This window comes from Salvelinus sp. IW2-2015, linkage group LG4q.2, assembly GCF_002910315.2.
Source record: "Salvelinus sp. IW2-2015 linkage group LG4q.2, ASM291031v2, whole genome shotgun sequence".
Taxonomy (NCBI): domain Eukaryota; kingdom Metazoa; phylum Chordata; class Actinopteri; order Salmoniformes; family Salmonidae; genus Salvelinus; species Salvelinus sp. IW2-2015.
The window spans coordinates 3,950,041-3,972,600 of record NC_036843.1 but is presented as its reverse complement, the minus strand read 5'-3'; the positions used below and the strand labels follow the sequence as shown (position 1 = coordinate 3,972,600).

Genomic DNA, 22,560 nt, shown 5'->3' with positions numbered 1-22,560 from the left:
TACTATTGTCTTATGAGTGATTATTAAACCATTAACACTAGTGACTACTGCAGTGACTATGGTCCCACTCACCTTGCTGCACTGTGGTAGTTAGTCTTTAGTCTCTGGTCTCTTACATGTTGAGAAGAGGGATCTGCCACACCATAATGGTGGACACCGTCTCCTCCTGGCGGGACTGTTTGCTCTTCCTGTTGACCCTGCGGTGACCCAGCCCCCCCGACACCACAAGCAGAGAGCCGACGTCCACCTTCTTGACCCTCCTGCCCCTCTGGTGATTGGCTGGGTCATTGACCAGGTCATAGATGGCCCCGTCCTCAGGCCCATGCTCCAGAGAGCCCTGGGACAGAGCCAGGGAGCCACAGGAGGACGACAGGGAGTCCTGGAGGGCCATGGAGGTGCAGCCTGCCTCCCCCAGCCACACTCCCCGGCCCTGAGTAGCAGCAGGACTGGGTGTGGAGCCTGGGGGTGGAGGTGGGGAGGCCTCCCCGTCCTGGGTGTCCCCTGGCTGGCTGGGTGGGCTGCTGCCTGGGCTGTCTGAGTTGCCTGAGGTTCGGTTGCACACGGCGGCTGCCATGGTGAGGAACTTCACTGGGCCGTGGTGGGCATGGAAAGATACCATGCCCCGTCCTACAACATCCAAATATCCAGACACACATTACTCCATACACACATACAAATGCACTAATCAACAGCTAACATTACTAGATAATACTGGTAATAACTACATATGTTTGAAATTGCCTGCTTTTGGCAGAAGCCTCCAGAGATTAAGAATTCTGTAGACCGGAGGCACACGGAAATTGGCTTTGAGTCATTATATCAATTAAGAGACAGTATCATTGTGAGAAAGGCTACACTAAACTAACCAGGCAGGGCTGGGTCCTGAAGGATAATGACTGAGGCCCATTAACCCATGTTTTGCTCCATTTACAATGACATACTACTGGCTATCAAAGACCTTAAAGCACCCCTTCCCAAATCCCCTCTTTAACCCCAAAACTATGACACCAAATGGATGGATTGCCATAGAAATCCTCATTGGGATGTTTTGATAATCTGGAATAATCTTCAGATGAAGATGCACCCACCTGTGACCTTGGGGATGCCCTGTAGTCTAGGGACAGAGAGGGCCACTGTCACCCCCAGGTTGGTCCCCACCAGCAGCAGACCATGACATACCAGCAGACTGCTCACAGAGACCCTCTGGTTTCCTATGGCCAGAAAATACACATCTTCATAACCTGAATCTGCAGAATATTAATTACATTCTGGAAGAAGTTGTAGAAAGCAGTAATCCAGTGGGCTGTAGTATTGCACAAAATGTTCTGACCATATGGTTTTGTCAAATTATGAGAAAAAAATGTTGATATTTAAATAGGTAATAGTTGACCTTCAAGAACGATTTCTGGAGTCAAGCAGTTTGACCTCACACCATAACACAGTAGGAGATTGTCTCATAGAAATTAAAAAGAACTCTATTGGCCACTTCCAGTGAGCTGAGGTAGAGTACAGTTGAAAGGAGGGAGGTATTTCTGCTTAGTGTGTGGGGAGGTTACTAGGGCAATAACGCTTAACAGCCAATGGTCTCCCGGGCAACCGAAAGAGAAGCAGGAATAAAAAATGAAAAACTTTTCACTATTCGATTATAGTCCGCTTTGAGTCACACAAACAAAACAAAAAAGTATAAGAGAATGAGTGAACCGTAATGTGGTAATTAAACAAGCAACTGTGGTTCTATTCAGAAAGCCTGGAGCATGCTGGGACAGAAAGGACTACGTGTGTCCTGTCCTCCCCCCTCAGTCACAAATCAATTCAGTATGAAATGTCACTTTGTACTGTAAACACAGTAATTGTTAAGCTAAATGCACCTTTCAGAGGACGGTGATAAATTGTGTCTTCTGACGAACAATGTTTAGTGACTTATTATGTGGAACTTGGCACTCATTTACATATTAACTTTACCATGGGAACAAGCAGCACTACAAAGAGTGAACAGACAAATGTGCAAATGCATTTCGACAAAACAATCAATARAGACAGGTATGACTCTGTTTGAGAGAGCCTGTTAAGGCTCCAGTTGTGAGTGGAACTACCCATTATACACTGCAGCTCGAGTCACCTCCCTCCCATAACAACCCCCCCCCAGGGACTTGGCCAAATCATCCGCTGATCCATCTGCCCGACCCCCAGAGTTCACCCCTCTGAAGAACATCAGTCCTGAGTCTACAGTACCAGCCGGTCAGCCGGTCAGTCACTAAACTACCCACCCAGCACAGAACAGAGCAGCAAAACCCATCGCTGCACATGTGCTTACAATGAGGGTCCACGGTTACCAGAAACACACACACAGGGGTGCATTTCTTGACTTCCTCCTTTCATAATATTTGAAGTTCCCCACCCATAGCCCAAACCAAAATAAACCGGGACCAGCATCAACACAGCCCAGGCCTGTTCCTGATCCCACACCAGACGTCTACTTTGATCTGCACTTATCCCCCACAACTAGCACGCTGGATTACAGTAGGGGGTGCAGATAGAAAACATTAGGCCTACAGTCCACCCTGATATTCCACTAGCAAGGCAGGGGGTGCAGATAGAAAACATTAGGCCTACAGTGTCCACCCTGATATTTCCACTAGCAGGCAGGGGGTGCAGATAGAAAACATTAGGCCTACAGTCCACCCTGATATTCCACTAGCAAGGCAGGGGGTGCAGATAGAAAACATTAGGCCTATAGTACAGTCGTGGCCAAAAGTTTTGAGAATGACACAAATATTAATTTCCACAAAGTTTGCTGCTTCAGTGTCTTCAGATATTTTGGTCAGAAGTTACTATGGAATACTGAAGTATAATTACAAGCATTTCATAAGTGTCAAAGGCTTTTATTGACATTTTATTGACATTAAGTTGATGCAAAGAGTCAATATTTGCAGTGTTGACCCTTCTTTTTCAAGACCTCTGCAATCTGCCCTGGCATGCTGTCAATTAACTTCTGGGCCACATCCTGACTGATGGCAGCACATTCTTGCATAATCAATGCTTGGAGTTTGTCAGAATTTGTTTGTCCACCCGCCTCTTGAGGATTGACCACAAGTTCTCAATGGGATTAAGGTCTGGGGAGAAAAATATCCAACCAGGAAGTGGGAAATCTGAGGTTGGTCGATTTTCAACTCAGCTCCAATTGAAGATACAGTGGGATATTGGTAATGTTGCACTTCCTAAGGCTTCCACTAGATGTCAACAGCCGTTAGAGCCTTGTCTGATGCCTCTACTGTGATGTGGGGCCGAAGGAGAGAGGAACGAGTAAGGTCTATCATGACCTGAACATGCCCTGACCATGCGTGTTCACGTGAGAGCGAGGTCTGTTCCATCGCACTTCTGAAGGCAAATGCATAACAGTTGTATCTTTTAGCAATGTTTATTATGAGTATTCCTGTAAATTGATGTGGCTCTCTGCAAAATCAAAGGATGTTTTGGAACTTCTGAACGTAAGGCYCCAATGTAAACTCAGATTTTTGGATATAAATATGAACTTTACCAAACAAAACATACATGTATTGTGTAACATGAAGTCCTATGAGTGTCATCTGATGAAGATCATCAAAGGTTAGTGATTCATTTTATCTATATTTCTGCTTTTTGTGAATCCTCTCTTTGGCTGGAAAAATGGCTGTGTTATTCTGTGAATAGGCACTCACCTAACATAATCYTTTGGTTTGCTTTCGTRGTAAAGCCTTTTTGAAATTGGACATGGCTGGATTTACAACAAGTGTATCTTTAAAATYGTGTAAAATACATGTATGTTTGAGTAATTTTTATTATGGGATTTCTGTTGTTTTGAATTTGGCGCCCTGCAGTTCCACTGGCTGTTGAAGAGGTGGGACGCTACTGTCTCACGTACCCTAGAGAGGTTAACGAGAGAATCACTGACACGATGTCAGCTGGTCCTTTTGTGGCAGGGCTGAAATGCAGTGGAAATGTTTTTGGGGGATTCAGTTCATTTGCATGGCAAAGAGGGACTTTGCAATTAATTGCAATTCATCTGATCACTCTTCATAACATTCTGGAGTATATGCAAATTGCCATCATACAAACTGAGGCAGCAGACTGAGAAAATTAATATTTGTGTCATTCTCAAAACTTTTGGCCACGACGGTACACTATACTAGCAGGGGGATAGGGGGTAAGGCTGTGGCGGTCATGACATTTTGTCAGCCGGTGATTGTCAAGCAAATAACTGTCAGCCTCCTGGTAATTGACCGTTATTTTACATAAACACATTTGCATCTCCTGGCTTCCACACATAGCCCCCAAGCCACTGATGTTGACCTTTGGAACATCTTTTAAAAAGTCAAATAAATCCATGTAATATAGCCTACACCAGGGGTGTCAAACTCATTCCACGGAGGGCCTAGTGTCTGCAGGTTTTTGGTTTTTCCTTTCAATAAAGCCCTAGACAACCAGGTGTGGGGAGTTCCTAACTAATTAGTGATGTTAATTCATCAATCAAGTACAAGGGAGGAGCGAAAACCCGCAGACACTCGGCCCCCCGTGGAATGAGTTTGACACCTGTGGCCTACACCATCACAATAAATCCATTATATATTTTAGACCGGTCTAAAGAAACATGATATGAAGAAAATGTTGTCTATTTCAGAAGAACAGAATAGCATACTCTGAGTTGTCCTTATGTTAGGCCTTGATCTGGCAATGCCATGTGGGCTACACTAGTTCATTTAGCAGACAAGATTTGCATTATTGTATATTATTTTATAGTATGAAGAATACAATTGAACATAGCTGAATAAAATAGAAAGGATGTTTTCTACAAACGATTTCTGGAGGGAGTGCGCACATGCAGCTTTTCTGTGTTGAGCGGTTAACCAGGAAACAGGCACTCCTATATGCTTCATTTAGAGTTATTTATACTACTTTAGTTGTTCTACAAAACGCTGGGCTATATGTTTGAGTTTTAATACACACTGAGGCTAAATGATGCAACTAATGATGATTTGAAAAAAGTTGCATGAAAGGCATGAGCTCTGCTTTGTTCCTTGCGCAGGCTGTACACACTTCATCAGTCTCTCATTCAGAATTGGACAAGCACTTGATAATGCCTTGAATTTCCCGGCGGCATCCCCCTAGTGTGGCTGTAATGCCCCCTAAAAACATCCATGCCTTTTGCGGCCAGTGGCCATTGTGTCCCTGGGCTGAGTATATTCATTATAATTCCCTTCTCCCCGCTGCGTGTTCCGAAGCGCCTCTAACTCACATGGCTCTCTCAAGATATCTCAATTCTTATTAGCCAATGCCCGTCATGTGATCGGGTTCTTCTCACAGGCATCCATCTCAGCTAAGAAGTAGGCTACAAATGAAGACAGACATCAGGGACGCAACTGTGCGCATCCTTCATATTATAACTGTCCACATTTACTTTTCGTCAGCCAACAAGATGAGTAGGCCTAACGAACAGTAAAAGCACTAGCTTTATAATTATGTCAATCTACTATACCCCATAGTACATAAGTTGACCTATTCTATTGGTTAACTTGTCCTGTGCGATAAATAATTATTCCAAACATAGTCTGGGACAATTGTGGGATGCGATAGATCTCAAATGAACTGGACCACTCGCATCAAAGAACCATTTAAAAGTAATGAGGCTGATGCAGCAGATCAGAACTTTTAGCTTAAAACGTTGATAAATGAATAGGCTATTTCTTCACATTATAAGCACAGTAATGCGCACATGGCAGTAAGTTCCAAAATACAATCAATTAGCGGGAAAACACCTCAAAAGTTACCACAAATGCTATTATGCATTTAATGCTTTATTATAAAAGGTGCATTTTTAAAATGGTGAAAATTATCTTCCCCAAACTTGAAACTCATGCGCCGCCTTGTATGCCAGTTAGGCTCTACATTAGTTGTAAAGCGTATTAATGTGCTTAATTTTGAGAGGTTATTTGGCCACTTTAGTTGTGATACAAACCTCATCAAAACATATAGGCCTATGGGGAACGCAACTAATATTGTCTTTACATATACTAAATAATATGTGGGAAATTAGTTTTGATTTAGAATTGACCGTTATCTCTGAACAGGGGCAGGGGAAAAATACATGTCATTTAATGCACTTAAATAGCGAGTGGAGGACACTTTTCCCCGTGGTTTATTTTCATGCCAGCCAGGTAGGCTGTTGTAAAGCAAAGCAATGTGCATAATATTAAGAAAGTTGATGAATAAATATAGTAGACCTAGCGTATAGAAAGCTGACGGGATCCTCCTATTTTTAAAAGGCCATCAAAACTCTAGTTTCTCACGCAATTACATAGCCAGTAGAAATGTTGAGCAACATGAGCTCATGGGCTCTCATGACGTGTTGGATTTGATTGGAGTACATTTGCATTGATGGCAAAGTGATTAGAGAGACAACAAGAGTGCTGAGGCAGTTAGCAAGTTCGGTAGGCTACTGATGACCATCAGCATCAGAGCTTGGAAAAGCCTAGTTACTTGTGACTTCCGGTGTGGCGGTAATATGGTCACCATAACTGCCCTAGTAGGGGGTGGGTTAGATTTTAAACACTGATCCCATCTCATTAGAGAGATGGTTCATAGCAGGCCAAAATCTGGGACCAGAGACAGAGGCTTCAACCCTACAATCTCTTCCTGTGTCCAGGCCGTGTCCAGGCCGCTGGGTGACTATGCTGAGAGGTGAAAGACCGTCCCAGAGCTAGTGCGGTAATGAAGGGTCTGGAGGTGTTGTTTCCTGTCCTCCACATGTTTGTCCCCATTAGTGTCCGCATGGCTGTGTATTTAGGTCAGGCCGAACAAAGCCAGTGATACAGAACCTCCTCTCCTGCACTCACGACAGACTTGTCTTCTAGGGTAACAAATACACAATGAAGAAACAAACCATATATCGAGCGTGGTTTCTGGGAGATTTTCCCAAATCGAAATTGACCAAACCAAACACTGTAAAGGGTTAAGGAAGGGCAGAGGAGGTATTGTAAAAGAATCACCAAAGCATGGGCATTTGAGCAATCATTGTGAAATTCAAATGAAAACAGCTATAACCTAATTACACTCAGAGACCACAGTTCTCTGAAATACCGGTTCTGTGGAATTCCTCAGTGCAATCAAAGGATTTACGAGGGATCGTTCCAACATGAACGAGCATGAGAAGGACAACCTCACCTGGAGCACGGAGGACATTTAACACTCCATTCTATGCCAGCAACCGTGAAATCCCTCCAGATATTTGGTGACGTCACCCTCCCAACTAAAAACCCCTGTCTGAACCTGTGTTTCCTAAAACAAGCCAAACTAAAGGTCTGCAACTTCTCTAAACTGCTGAGGAAACTAGTTCACATAACACACATCGTCTTACCGCTCTCTGCTAGACTTCTGAAACCCTGTAAATACACAAATAGTGTGTAGTTAGTCTGTCTTGGTTCCTGTTGTTTGTTCACACAGTGTGTACGGGTGCATCCGGAGTTCCATCTTTAGTCTGAAATAAAACCCTCCAGTTCTACATCAACAAGCATCCATCACCCTTCACTCTCAACAGGTATTGATCGTTCGGGCCCCTACCACGCCCACCATGGCCCAGTGAAGTTCCAAAAGGCTTGAATGACACTACGGTTCGAGTTAGCAGGCTCTGCAGATCCAATACGTTCTCAAGCCTAGTCAATCAATCTAGGAGCAGCTGCCAACAACTGAAGAATAAGTACCTGGGTGGAAGATTGTGGAAAAGCCCGGACCAGGAGCCAAATCCAGGCTTGTAGGGGCATACAATACAACTCCCTCCACGGAGAGAAATCTGAACTTGCCCTGACAAATCACATTCAGATGTTTAGCCAGTGCAGGCCACCAGTTCAAACCATGGTTGAAGAGAACTGGCAAAGCGGTACAGTGGGGGTTGGTTCAGTTGGCTGTTCCACTTTAAGGGTGGAAAACAGAGTCCCATGACAGAGAGATACTGTAGATAGGGCATTAACACAGTGCTGTTATCGGAGGAAGTCAGCTCTTTGGTGATACACACAGACCGTAAGAGACCCTGCTTGGCCTAGAGGAAGAAGTCTTTCAAGTCGCTGGTCTGAGGTCTGAGGTCCTTCGGAGAGACTCTGTGGTTGATGTCTCTTATTAGTTAATGGTACCAAGGAGTCTTAAATTATTCCAGACTGGCTTTATCATTCACATCTGTGTTGAAAACCCTTGCTCAACCTCAAGATTGGTGTTGGGCTGAGTTTCCCAGAAGGGTAGGTGTAGGGTAGGGTTAGTTACTGACTGGATATTGAAAGCATGCTGTACTGAATGAAAGTGTACTCTTGCTTTCCCACAAACCACCACAAAGTGATCCCTAAGAGACCCTTAGGTTTATGCAAGCCTTGATTCGATTGCATAATCAAATACTGGAGCACTATATGCAAGTAAACCATGCACGATGGGACATATGCCAAGATTTAACACAAGTTTTGCTGTGCAACTTGAAGCCATGATATTGTCCCTTACTCTAATGCAATATATTACATGAAACTGCTTAAATTGGTTATCAAATATTATCTAACTCCCATATGGTGTACTTCTTTGTGTCTAATCTCTCTTTGAAAGTAAATATTTTATAGGGTACACAAAACCTTATGGTAATAATGGATGAGGCCACTAAAATACTCAACTATGTACACACAGTCTAGGGCTTATAAACAATGGGCAGAACTCAGCTAACGATAGCACTGTTTATTATGCTTTTAAAAGAAGACCAATATGTTACTCTAGGTTAGTCATTACTGGTGACACACACACACACACACACACACACACAAACCGACTGATTCAGAGCCACAGCAGCTGTCACTATATAAAACACTCCACAGCAGAGTCAAGTTTAAAATAATGAATTCAAACTTGAGCTCAAAAACAGTCGACTGGACGGCATCTTCAAAATACTTTACAACTTCAGAGGTGAGGAACTGTGGACAATAAACACTTCATGACAACATCACAAAAGGAACCTCTCAAAACGCAGAGCAACCCTTATAGTACGGCTGACGTTCCTACAGTACAGCTGATGACAGAGGACTAGCAGCTGAAACTGACAATATACAGGATCAAGCCCCAAAAACTCAGATCAAACCAGCCGAGCTGTTGTAGCAATATTAAAGAGCAGCCACATATAGGAGAGAAAGATTATGACTAGTCCTCTAGACTGATGTAGGACACAGAGCTCTGACAACAGATTACTATTCACAACACAGCTGGCTTTGATGGAGATCCTCTCTGGTCTGCTGCTCGTCTTTCTGACTGCCATCTGGCCGTCGCTAAGCTGTTTGAGGCGAGCTTCACTACTATAAAAGGACAAATCAAACTTGTCATACTGAAACAACAAACAACGTATGATTTCGCCAAGTTACAGGACTCTGTAGCAATCAGTTTGTTACTATGGTAACAGCAATTGATGTAGCAACAGAGAAGGTAACTAAATACACTATATATTCAGTGGAGGTTGAAATTATTGACACCCCTGATAAACATGAGCAATAATGACTGTATAAAATAAATAATTAAAATACTGAGCTATATTAATGCTCCCAAAAAATTGTAAATTATATTATTTTATAATAATACAATTGATCAGGAGAGAGAGAGAGATTTTGTTTAAAAGTAATACTATTTTTTGGGGTCAAAGGTAGGGGTCAAAATGATTGACACCCCTAAAGATTCTAATAAAATAGTAAAAAGTTTAGTATTTGTTCCCATATTCCTAGCACACAAGGACTACATCAAGCTTATGACTGTACAAACTTGTTGGATGCATTTGCAATTAATTTTGGTTGCGTTTCAGATTATTTTGTGCCCTAAAGAAATAAATGGTAAATAATGTATTGTGTCATTTTGGAGTCACTTTTATTGTAAATAAGAATATAATATGTTCCTAAACACATCTACATGCATGTGGATGCTACCATGATTAAGGATAATCATGAATAAATCATGAATAATGATGAGTGAGAAAAGTCGCAGAGGGTCAAACAAAGATCATATCATTTGACCCTGACCTTTGAGAAAAAGAGTATTACTTGTTAAACAAAACCTCTTTCTCTGAGCAATATTGTATTAGTATAAAACATACAATTTACACCCCAGAATCTAGCATAAAATCTAGCTTGTATTTGAAATGTCTTATTTTCTACAGTTATTATTGAAAGAAGAGGGTGCGGAACCAATGTAAATCGAGGTGCAAATCGAGGAAGCTTGAGCTAAATCCGATTCTGGATCCAAAGGGTATTAACCAAACTCAGACCCAGCGCTGGGGAAATAACACAGATTACTGTGTACTGGGAACCTTTATACAACCCAAAGGAGCTTTACACAGTCTGACTGATCTGTACTCGCCATTCATGACTAAACAGTCTTGCAAAGTGTTCCACGAACTGAGCTAACTTGATCTATGACTATCCTACTCCTCTCTGTGTGACCGGATACGAAGACATCTCTACCTACTGATAAGCATATAGTCTGCCCTACATCTGTAACAGCTTTAAATTAGTTGTAAACTTACAAACTACAAAGTTTAAAGGCCCACTGCAGTCAAAATTATGTTTTCCAGTGTTTTATATCATATTGTACAACAGTTGATGAAACTAACATTGTAAAAGTGTTATTTCCTGGTAGTTGCTGGTTGAAAATACAATCTACACAGGACCTTCTAATGAGCAGGTTTGGAGTTTTGGCTTTCCATGGTGACATCACCATGCAGTAAATTGGTTAATAGACCAATAACTAAGAGAGTTCCAAAACACTCTGCCAATAACAGCTATTTTTCAATTTTCCCCTCCCCACCCACTCCCAGACAGTCCTCTTCTCAAGCAAGATTTTTGCAAGATTGGGGCTTGAAACTTGTATGCTACCCTCACCCACACCCCAAACAAAACCTAGTAGAGAATGGGATGATGTTGGGTTAAGGATGAATGGTAAATGTTTGGTGGTTCAATAAAGGACCAGAATGAGAGGTTCTCAGGTTTCTCTCTACCCCGGGACTCTTTGAAGAGGACCGAAACAACCAACCTGTCACAACACAACCACAGAGGACACACCTGACTGTGATGTCATCTAATTACAGACAGGCACTGTGTGAGGCAGCCCTTTGAAACTGCGTTTATCATGACAAAGACCCGCACCATCGGATAAAAGCGGAGGGTATATTTGGGGGAAAACCCACCAAGTACACGACTACCTGACGACTGACTGTCAAAAGCGATCCACTTCTACTTTGAGACGACTACTCTGCTCTCGCTGAGAAATAAACGGTTCATTCCCAGGATCCAGTCATTGAGTGACTTGGCTTACAGGACACACAGAGAGAACAAAGACATGGGTGTTGGTGGTTTGTGCAATCATAGTTGATAAGACCACAGCATTACCCATAAATCACAGTACTGCAGGCTGAGGGTTGGCACAGCAATGTAACTGTATACTGACATCCTAAAGGTAAGGTTCACCTTTGAGTGTGTGGTTAAGCTGTGGAGAGTGGCTTTGCTATGTGGAAATTGTGTTCTATTGCACAGGAGGTTGGTGGCACCTTAAATTGGGGAGGACAGGCTCATGGTAATGGCTGGAACGCAATGGAATTTAACTCAAACACATGGTTTCTATGTGTTTGATACCATTCCATTCACTCCATTCCAGCGATTATTATAAGCCGTCCTCCACTCAGCAGCCTCCTGTGTTCTACTGTATTAGAGAAAAATGAGTTTGCAGGACCTATACTATACTAGAGTGTCTTGTATCAGCAGCAAAGATGTTCATACCATGTGTTGAATACCATGCCAGAAAGTGCTGTTGTTGCATACAAGTGACAATTGTGACAACGATATCGTTACCAGCCAGTATGTTGTGTACAGGCGTAGCGACGTTGATGTCCTGTAGAGGCTCCAGGGTCTCCGTGTGGAACAGTCTGAGGGTGGACCCAGAGCTGAAGGCTAACCAGATACCCACTCCAGCCACCACCATGTGGGATACAACCATGCCTTCCTCCTGGTGGGCCTCCAACTGCCTCTGACAGGGGGAGAGAGGAAGACGGGAAGAAAGGATGTTATACTGCACAGCCCAATGACTCATTGCTCAGTTCTTCAAATACGTTGTCTGTTTTCAGAGTAGTGGGAGAAAACCCTACTAACTTAGCCACCAATCAGGAAGAATCATGTCTCTTCAACAATCTCACACAGGAAATGCCTTTTACATGGTTGTATTTAGCATGCCAGTATATTTACACATCACTGAGTCACTGAGGAGTAGTCTTATGGTACAATACAGCTGTCCAAGTGATTTCAGAGGGTGGAGACAGACAGATCATCTGCACTGTACTGTCTAAGCTGTGACAACACACCGACACACTGACAGTAAGCCTGCTAAGAGGCTGAGCCTTGTCCACATCCTAGTAATGGTAGAGTTTACACAGTGGAGATAATATTACTGTTACGGCTAGGGATTATTTTGAGAAACCAAACAAGATGGACTACGTTACTCCAGCTGACATAATAGTAAACATTAGAGAGGTGGTAGTTGTGTTTTGACTTGCACGACTGTTGTAGGTAGTGCTGAGCACAATAGCAACATCAGCTTTACTCAAAATATGAGCTATGAGGAAAGTCCTGTCTGCTTCTCATAGATCCACAATTTGATATAAACTTGCCTTGATTTTATTTCTCTAATTACAAAGCCAAATATGACTGAGGGCATTTCAGCTTACCCAATATGGACTACTCTGTGCCTCAGTTCTACTGCTATCAGTCAGAAAGAATATCAATTGTGGATTTAGTTGTTTTTAAGTAATTTCCCTGCAATTTTCTCAGCCTAGTACCTGGGAGGAACTACTGTACAGCCATCAGCTGAGTGGCATGGAATCTCCCTCATCCCTGTTAACGAAGGGAAACTCTACTTGGCCAAGGACAGTCTCACAGGCCTCACAGCAGGGTTCCAGTATTAACAACGAGATCAGGTATTGTGTCACTGAACCTACATACATTTGAACCTCCCAGATGACCCCTCTATCCTCCTCTCCCTTTCCCCCTCCTTTTGTCTCTCCGTCCACATTTCTCTACCAGTCTCTCTCCTTCCTCTTCACCTCAGTCTCTCCCACTCGTTCCTTTTTGCCTGCCGCTCTTTCTCCCCATTTCTCTCCATTTCTCCCCATGTAGGTGCCAGGGTGTAAGCCTTCGGGGAGAAAGGCAGGTGGTCCTGTAATGAACCGAATTACACTAACTGGATTATGAGTCACTGTGTATCAGAGGGGAGGAGGGATGTTATTCCAGGACGGACAGCAGGTGCTTGTGACCCGGACTGCGACTCCAGGACGGACAGAGAACAACAAACGCTCCGGGCCTGGAGAGAGGGAGCGAGAGACCCCTCCCAGGTTCCTCTATACCTCTCTAACGCAATTAAGCCAGAGCCAAGCGCAGGTGATATGACAGAGATTGGGACAGAATTAGTAACCTAGAAATACATAACTAGACGTGACATGCCCTCCGGCCACGTTCTATATTCTAATGTCTAAGGCTCTAATCCAACCACACCTCATTTGGTGGTTTCACAGTTAATAGCAGAGAGCAACATATCCACATCAACAGTAGATAGCACTGTATCTTTAAGAGTAAAGCTACCAGAACCAGCGATGCCCTAGAGAGACCGAGCAGAGCAGATGCATGGTGTGGGATGGTAGAATATCAGAACAGAAATGTGAAGCATGCCCAGAAAATGTGATGAATGCACCAACACCCACATCTATGCAACCGCAGCAGGAAACTCCAATGAGCTGTGGACAAAATAATTTCCATTTCAGTTAAACGAACTGATCAAGAGGTCAATCAGAGTTTATCACAATTTTCATCTTCAAATCCTTCATATTTGTACAACGCCATTAGACCTCTTAATATATTTTTTATTGAGGCCCTGGAATATAATATTTGAATAGTAGATTGGAGCTGCAAGTTGGACCACCCCACTTTGTAGCAGTTGAACTGTAATAAAAGGTGTCCTCTACACCACCACGAGCGTGTCCTACATTCCTTTTTCATTAACCTGGGAAGCAGCTAGGATATTGAATTTGTGCTCTCTCTCTCTCTCACACATGAGCCTCAGTATCCTGAACTACACAGAGACACGGGAGACTTGGTCAGGTACAGATGAGAGTTATGAGAAAGGAAAGGGTGAGATTAGGAGATATTCGAGATAGGAAAGACAAGTACCTGACATAAGGTTATGAGACAGAGAGAGAGGCAGGGACAGGAAGTGAGATAGAGATGGTGTAGTTACCTCCACAGTGTGCGTGGTAGTGCTAATGATGAAGACTTGTCCTCCAGAGGAAGCCCATACGTGGCCCTCCACAGCTAGCATGGCCTTCACTGGCAGAACCCCAAGCTTCAGCACCTTAGGAGAGTCTGGATTCCACAAGCCATCTGAAACACAAGCATACACATCACTTACAATACAGTGGCAAATCACTACAAATCTGGAAGAACCAACAACTAGTGGAGCAAATATCACTAAGCAAGAATATTAATGAATTTGTTAGATATGGTTAATCAGATTATGCATACATTAGTGACAGAGAACCCCACTTAATGTCATCTGCATTTATGATCTGCATAATAACACTGGAGAGGCCATTGATGGTTTCACAGGATTCACAATGAATATAGATGTACCGAGAGGCATTAGTCATTTGTAGAGCCAACCCACACACTTCCTACATACTGCTGTCTGCCTACTGCTATACAGAGCCAAGGACTCCACTGTGAACACCCAACACTGGTTACATTACAAATATAGCTAACATTTCTCTGCAGGATTCATCTTTCTCCCTCAGTTTATAACCCAACTGCAACGGCTCGAGAACACATAGTGTAGGCAGGAGTTGTAGGATTACATCCTTAAGAAAATTCAAGAAGCTTCAAAGTAGTGTAAAATAAGAAGTTAAATTCCTCCAGACACCTAACTAAAGGAAATATCAGAGGCCTTACCAATTGTGTTTGTTTAAAGGGAACTCACAGTCAGCTATTGAAAGGTGCCATACAGGGAGGAATGGGGGGACTGAGGTATAGTAATTACTAAGGAAGTAAGGGGCTCGGGTGGATTAAAAACACTGCTTTGTGTTTATTGTTATAATAACCACAGGGGGTGTGTGTGTGTGTGTGTGTGTGTGTGTGTGTGTGTGTGTGTGTGTGTGTGTGTGTGTGATAAAGGACAGAGGGATTGAGAGTGAAATTTCAACAAGCTGAAGTGTGCAGGACTAAAACTGTGCATGTGTTTAAACATCATTCTCCATCCCAGCCAGTCTTATGTAACCTGCCTCTCTGTTACAGCGTGTCTACAGACCCAGTTCTTTCCCTTCTACACACTAACATTCGATCATGTCAATGTTCCTTCTTAGGAACAGCCAATCAGACCGCAGAGAGTGTGATGTTACAATAGTAGATATAAATCTCATACTGAAAGATAAAAAGGACAAAGAGATCAAGACATAAAACCTGGCACTGATGAGGACACTCCCATTCAGGAATTGTACAAGGAAATATCAGGCTACTTCAACACATTACATAATATAGCTTGAGATGTTTCATTCCATGTCCTTATTCCCTGACTGGCTGGCAATGGCATGCGGTCTCTGCTGAGCCATTCACACACACATAACCAAAGAAGAACTAGAGTGGCAGAATGGGGCTGGCTGGGGGTTCAGACAGGGCCGTGCCTACGGCATTGTGACATGATCACGCACAATCACTCAGCCACAGGCAGGCAGGGCATAGCCACAGCACAGCTAAACACATGGAATTCAAACTGTGGTGCTCTGGCGATACAGATAGTGACACACACAAGTTTGGGGTCACTTAGAAATGTCCTTGTTTTTGAAAGATATTTTTTTTGTCCATTAAAATAACATCAAATTGATCAGAAATACAGCGTAGACATTGTTAATGTTGTAAATGACTATTGTAGCTGGAAACGGAAGATTTTAGGGAAGATCTACATAGGCATACAGAGGCCCATTATCAGCAACCATCACTCCTGTGTTCCAATGGCACGTTGTGTTAGCTAATCCAAGTTTATAATTTTAAAAGGCTAATTGATCNTTATCAGCAACCATCACTCCTGTGTTCCAATGGCACGTTGTGTTAGCTAATCCAAGTTTATAATTTTAAAAGGCTAATTGATCATTAGAAAACCCTTCTGCAATTGTGTTACCACAGCTTAAAACTGTTGTCCTGATTAAAGAAGCAATAAAACTGCCCTTTAGACTAGTTGAGTATCTGGAGCATCAGCATTTGTGGGTTCGATTACAGGCTCAAAATGGCCAGAAACAAAGACCTTTCTTCTGAAACTCGTCAGTCTATTGTTCTGAGAAATGAAGGCTATTCCATGCGAGAAATTGCCAAGAAACTGAAGATCTCGTGCAACGTTACGTACTACTCCCTTCACAGAACAACGCAAACTGGAATAACCAGTTAGACCAGAATAGAAAGAGAAGTGGGAGGCCCTGGTGCACAACTGAGCAAGAGGACAAGTACATTAGTGTCTAGTTTGAGAAACAGACGCCTCACAAGTCCTCAACTGGCAGCTTCATTAAATAGTACCCGCAAAACTCCAGTCTCAACGTCAACAGTGAAGAGGCGACTCCGGGATGCTGGCCTTCTAGACAGAGTTGCAAACTTTCCAATAAAAATAAAAGATTAAGATGGCCAAAAGAACACAGACACTGGACAGAGGAACTCTGCCTAGAAGGCCAAAAACAAGGGCATTTGTAAGTGACAGCAAACTTTTGAACAGTAGTGTATATATAAAAGTCTGCAGCATTGCAACTCTAGAATGCAGTGCCATATGCTGTATTAGTATTTGTTACCTAATCATATAGCGTTATTTAATGCGTGTGAATGGATTTCGTTTCATAACTGAAATGAGTTTTATATTTAGACTTATATGGTGGCGTTTATTTCTTATGGTTCCTTCTCTACCATAGTTCCTTTTAAAATGTAAATGGAACTCTAATATAAATGCTAATAGCGTCTGAGCCCACGCAATGTGACAAAGCACTGGAAGAGCTTTAGCTAGGACGCGGATGCACAAGTTTCACCACTGAAGCTAGGATGACTCATCATTTGAAGTTCAAGCTTGAGCTGACACTGTCACTCATGTAGAAAAACAAGTACGCAAATTAAAGGAAACCACTTTAAATTGTCATTCATAACTACCGTGTATCTCCATCTCTTCTCTCAGTGAAAACATTGAGGGAGCCAAAGGACAGTGGAGAACACCTGACATTTGACAGGGCTGTCAACAACTCAGCTTTTCCATTCAGTCAAAGCAAAGGGAACATTCACGAAGTACCCTGACAAGTCCATTGAATTGAACAATCATCTGCTGCATGGAGAACAAAGGAACCATCATCTGATGTTTATAGGAAAGAAATATAAATGGAAACAGTGACATTCTGTTCAACAGAGATGGAACAAAAGTGGGCATTCTTTCAGCGTTGCAACATTCCCTTCCAGGCTTTACTGAGCTGGTTGAGGCTCAAGAGAATACTTTCGCTTCTTACTTTCCCTCCAGCAGATACCAGTATATCCTCTATCCCCCTCTCACACAACACAAAGTGCCCTGTTGGAGGGAAGGCAGCTTTACTCAACCTGGATAGGAATCAGGGATTGACCACATTTCCTTCTCACCATCTCTGGATATGTAACACAATATTATCTGGGAATGCAGCTGGAACAACTGAACCCCAGTTGCTGACTGGATTTAGTGTTTCTATTGATTGGCAGGGTAGTCTTTTCACCTTGGTTCACCGAGCAAAATAAGTAGCTGACTGAAGCATCCCTGAACCTCAAAGCTGGAAATTAGATAAAGGTTAAGTCAGAGGCTAGTGGACTAAACTTTTGGTTTTGGTACCCTTCCCCAGATCTGTGCAGAGTTGCAAAGAGAAAGCCATATCTCAGACTGGCCAATAAAAATAAAAGATTAAGATGGGCAAAACACAGACACTTGACAGAGGAACTCTGCCTAGAAGGACAGCCTCCCGAGGTCGCCTCTTCACCGTTGAGACTGGTGTTCTGCGGGTACTATTTAATGAAGCTGCCAGTTGAGGACTTGTGAGGCGTCTGTTTCTCAAACTAGACACTAATGTACTTGTCCTCTTGCTCAGTTGTGCACTGGGGCCTCCCACTCTTTCTATTCTGGTTAGAGACAGTTTGCTCTGTTCTGTGAAGGGAGTAGTACACAGTATTGTACGAGAACTTCAGTTTCTTGGCAATTTCTCGCATGGAATAGCCTTAATTTCTCAGAACAAGAATAGACTGACGAGTTTCAGAAAGTCTTTTTGAGCCTGTAATCGAACCCACAAATGCTGATGCTCCAGATACTCAACTAGTCTAAAGAGCAGTTTTGTTGCTTCTTTAATCAGAACAACAGTTTTCAGCTGTGCTAACATAATTGCAAAAGGGTTTTCTAATGATCAATAAACTTGGATTAGCTAATAGAACGTGCCATTGGAACACAGGACTGACGGTTGCTGATAATGGATCTCTGTATGCCTATGTAGATATTACATTTAAAAAAAATTAAAATACAGTTTCCAACTACAATAGTCATTTACAACATTAACAAGGTCTACATTGTATTTCTGATCAATTTGATGTTATTTTAAAAATGAAAAAAAATTAAATAAAGAGCTTTTCTTTCAAAAACAAGGACATTTCTAAGTGAGCCCAAACTTTTGAACAGTAGTGTATATACAGCGGATTTTAGTTTAGTCAGCTAGTCAGGGGCCAACCAGGGCCACAGAGAACGAGTGTCATGCAGAGTGGGCACCAACACCAACAGACAGATCTGCAAGGCACATAGACATTTCAGTCATGGAAAAAGACCCTAAACTACAGTTCTGAGTCATAAGACTCAGCGAGCTGCATGTCATGCCGATGCAGATGGTGTAATTAATGTCTGGCTGAGATAAACAACATAGCAAGCCCTTGACAATGGTAGTGTCTCACCACCCTGTCTTAATGTGCTCATGTTGCTGTCACTAAACTCATTCAACAACAACAAGCAAAGTGTTTTCATACTATGAGAGAGAAAAATACATTCAGACAAAGACACAAGTACAGGGAGATAGAGAGACAGACAGCGCAGAGGAGAGAGCGAGCACTTTGTCTCTGACAGTGTGCTAGCGCTGCAGGATATTAAAGGGGTCAGCGCTAGCTAGCAGATTAGCGACTTCTCCCAGGCAACCAGGCCAGGCTCCATGGAGACAGAACGCTGTGAGACCTAGTACAGCCAGCCAGCCACAGAGAGAGAGGGAGGTCTTGGTCCCTGGAGCAGAGTTAATTCATACTGGTGATTCACCCTGTATGCCACAGGGACTGGGTCAACACACACACCTAACAACTTCTCTATGAGTCTGCAACCCAGCATCACCCAATTTCCTCTCAACTGTCTAGTTGGGAAAAGGTCAGGTCTTCCTCCAAGAGAGGCTGAATCTGTTCCTCTATTCATGTTTCTTGGTTGGACTGAATGCACAGTAGCAACAACAGCTTACCTTTCTCCTTGGCCAGATCTGACCTAGCACATAATTTGAAATATAAATATGCAGTCATGCGTAAATACATTAAGTATGGGTGGTCCAAGGAGTCAAAGCCACTATTCTGGCGCAGCACCATGCTCTACCAACAGAGCTACATAAACACAGAACACCTACCTGGATTTAAAACAAAACAAAAACTTTTTCATTTAAATAAATTTGTATTTTAGGTTTGGTTAAGCTAAATGTAGCTAGTACCATGGCTGTAAGTATACCTATTTCAATTAAACTTAAAAACAAACCGTTACCACTAGAACCGCCATAGGCCAACGGCCACTGACGTTTGATTTTGTAAATAAAAAAAATCTGCCCAAAAGATAAGCTGTTCTGCTCCTTCAAAGACTTTACCTAAATGTTTGTATTTTACACTGCTAATTTTTCTGAATTTTGAAATTACAAACAGAAATTATTAAAAGTAATTACCCTTTTTACTTGTAGGACGTTGGTACCCAGCCAGCTGCTAATGCATCTCTCTCTCCTCACTGAATGACAAATGGATAATTTGCACCTTACTTCACAATTGAATTAGGCCTAACTGAATGATAAGAAGGGTGAAGAGGTTGATTTTATTTAGAAAGACAAGTGTAATGATGAGTTTGTGTTATGCCTATGCCTGCCACACACACACATACATTTCTTAAACATAAGAGTGTGAGTTTGTCACTTCCCACTTGACGGGTTGTGACAAATAGCTCTCACAGGAGCAGGGCACAAATAATACTCAATAATTTAGCACTTTATTTTGCTCATCTTACATATAAAACTTTATTTGTTCATCAAACATTGTGAATAACTCACCACAGGTTAATGAGAAGGGTCTGCTTGAAAGAATGCACATAACTCTGCAATGTTGGGTTGTATTGGGTGCGTGTTGTCCTTGTTAATGCAGACAGAAGAGCGCCAACTTCTTAAATCATAGCCTCAATTTTGTCCCGCACATTGAAAAAAGGGATAACGAATCCAGTTGTTTGTGTCATCCGTTTCGGGAAAGTACCTGCATAATTGCGCACCCAACTCACTCAGGTGCTTCGCTATATCACATTTTACATTGTTTGTAAGTTGAGTTCATTTGCACGCAAAAAAAATCATACAATGATGGAAAGACCTGCGTGTTGTCCTTGTTAATGCAGACAGAGAAGAGCGCCAACTTCTTAAATCACAGCCTCAATTTTGTCCCGCACATTGAATATAGTTGCGGAGTCCCTGTAATCCTAGATTCAGATCATTCAGGCGAGAAAAAACATCACTCAGACCAGTCGTGTGAGAAACTCGTCATCATGCAAGCGGTCAGACAAGTGAAAATTATGGTCAGTAAAGAAAACTTTAAGCTCGTCTCTCAATTTATTTATTTATTATTATTTTTATTTTTTTACAAATGTGTCAATACTTTGCCCTTTGAAGTTGTAAAAGCGTTACATGGTCACTGCCCATATCACTGCAAAGTGCAGAAAATACACTAGAGTTCAGGGGCCTTGCTTTAACTTCTTATGACTGCAGGGGCAGTATTGAGTAGCTTGGATGAAAGGTGCCCAGAGGTGCCCATAGTAAACTGCCTGCTCCTCAGTCCCAGTTGCTAATATATGCATATTATTAGTAGTATTGGATAGAAAACACTCTGAAGTTTCTAAAACTGTTTGAATGATGTCTGTGAGTATAACAGAACTCATATGGCAAGCAAAAACCTGAGAAATAAATCCAAACAGGAAGTGGGAATTCTGAGGTTGGTAGATTTTCAACACAGCCCCTATTGAATACACAGTGGGATATGGGTCAGTTTGCACTTACTACGGCTTCCACTAGATGTCAACAGTCTGTAGAACCTTGTCTGATGCCTCTACTGTGAAGTGGGGCCGAAGGAGACAGGAATTAGTCAGGTCTATCATGACCTGACCATGCGCGTTCACATGAGAGTTCACATGAGAGGGAGCTCTGTTCCATCGCACATCTGAAGTCAATGTAATTCTCCGGTTGGAACGTTACTGAAGATTTATGTTAAAAACATTCTAAAGATTGATTCAATACATCGTTTGACATGTTTCTACTGACTGTTACGGAACTTTTTGACATTGTCAGCTTTTAGTGAACGCGCTTCCTGACTTTGGATTTGTTTACCAAACACGCTAACAAAAATAGCTATTTGGACATAAATGATGGACATTACCGAACAAAACAAACATTTCTTGTGGAAGTGGGAGTCCTGGGAGTGCATTCCGACGAAGATCAGCAAAGGTAAGTGAAGATTTATAATGCTTTTTATGAGTTTTGTTGACTGCACAATTTGGCGGGTAACTGTATGGCTTCCTTTTGTGGCTGAACGCTGTTCTCAGATTATTGAATTGTGCTTTTGCCGTAAAGCTTTTGAAATCTGACACAGTGGTTGAATTAAGAACAAGTGTATCTATAATTCTATGTAAAACATGTATCTTTCATCAAAGTTTATGATGAGTATTTATGTTATTTGACGTGGCTCTCTCCGGATATTTTGGAGGCATTTCTGAACATGGCGCCAATGTAAACTGAGGTTTTTGGATAGAAATATGAACTTTATCGAACAAAACATATATTTATTGTGTAACATGAAGTCTTATGAGTGTCATCTGATGAAGATCATCAAAGGTTAGTGATTAATTTTATCTCCATTTCTGCATTTTGTGACTCCTGTCTTTGGCTGGAAAATTGGCTGTGTTTTTCTGTGATTTTGCGGTGACCTAACAATCGTTTGTGGTACTTTCGCTGTAAAGCCTATTTGAAATCGGACACTTTGGTGGGATTAATAACAAGATTACCTTTAAAATGGTATAAGATACATGTATGTTTGAGGAATTTTAATTATGAGATTGCTGTTGTTTGAATTTGGCGCCCTGTACTTTCACTGGCTGTTGTCATATCATCCCGTTAACGGGATTGCAGCCATAAGAAGTTAACATTAATAC

At 42.2% G+C, this 22,560-nt stretch overlaps 1 protein-coding gene across 3 annotated transcripts in view; it reads right to left on the bottom strand.

Annotated features, from left to right (window-relative positions):
• LOC111963150 (rho guanine nucleotide exchange factor 10) overlaps positions 1 to 22,560 on the bottom strand; it is an 87,770-nt gene that overhangs the window by 3,702 nt on the left and 61,508 nt on the right. For all 3 annotated transcript variants that reach the window (XM_023986388.2, XM_023986389.2, XM_070443328.1), the window contains 4 exons: positions 14,314 to 14,456; positions 11,883 to 12,057; positions 1,089 to 1,211; positions 73 to 627 (listed from right to left, as the gene is read on the bottom strand). In XM_023986388.2, the coding sequence (XP_023842156.1) occupies positions 113 to 627; positions 1,089 to 1,211; positions 11,883 to 12,057; positions 14,314 to 14,456 (956 nt within the window). In that variant the 3' untranslated portion in view covers positions 73 to 112. The remainder of the gene's footprint in view (positions 1 to 72; positions 628 to 1,088; positions 1,212 to 11,882; positions 12,058 to 14,313; positions 14,457 to 22,560) is intronic.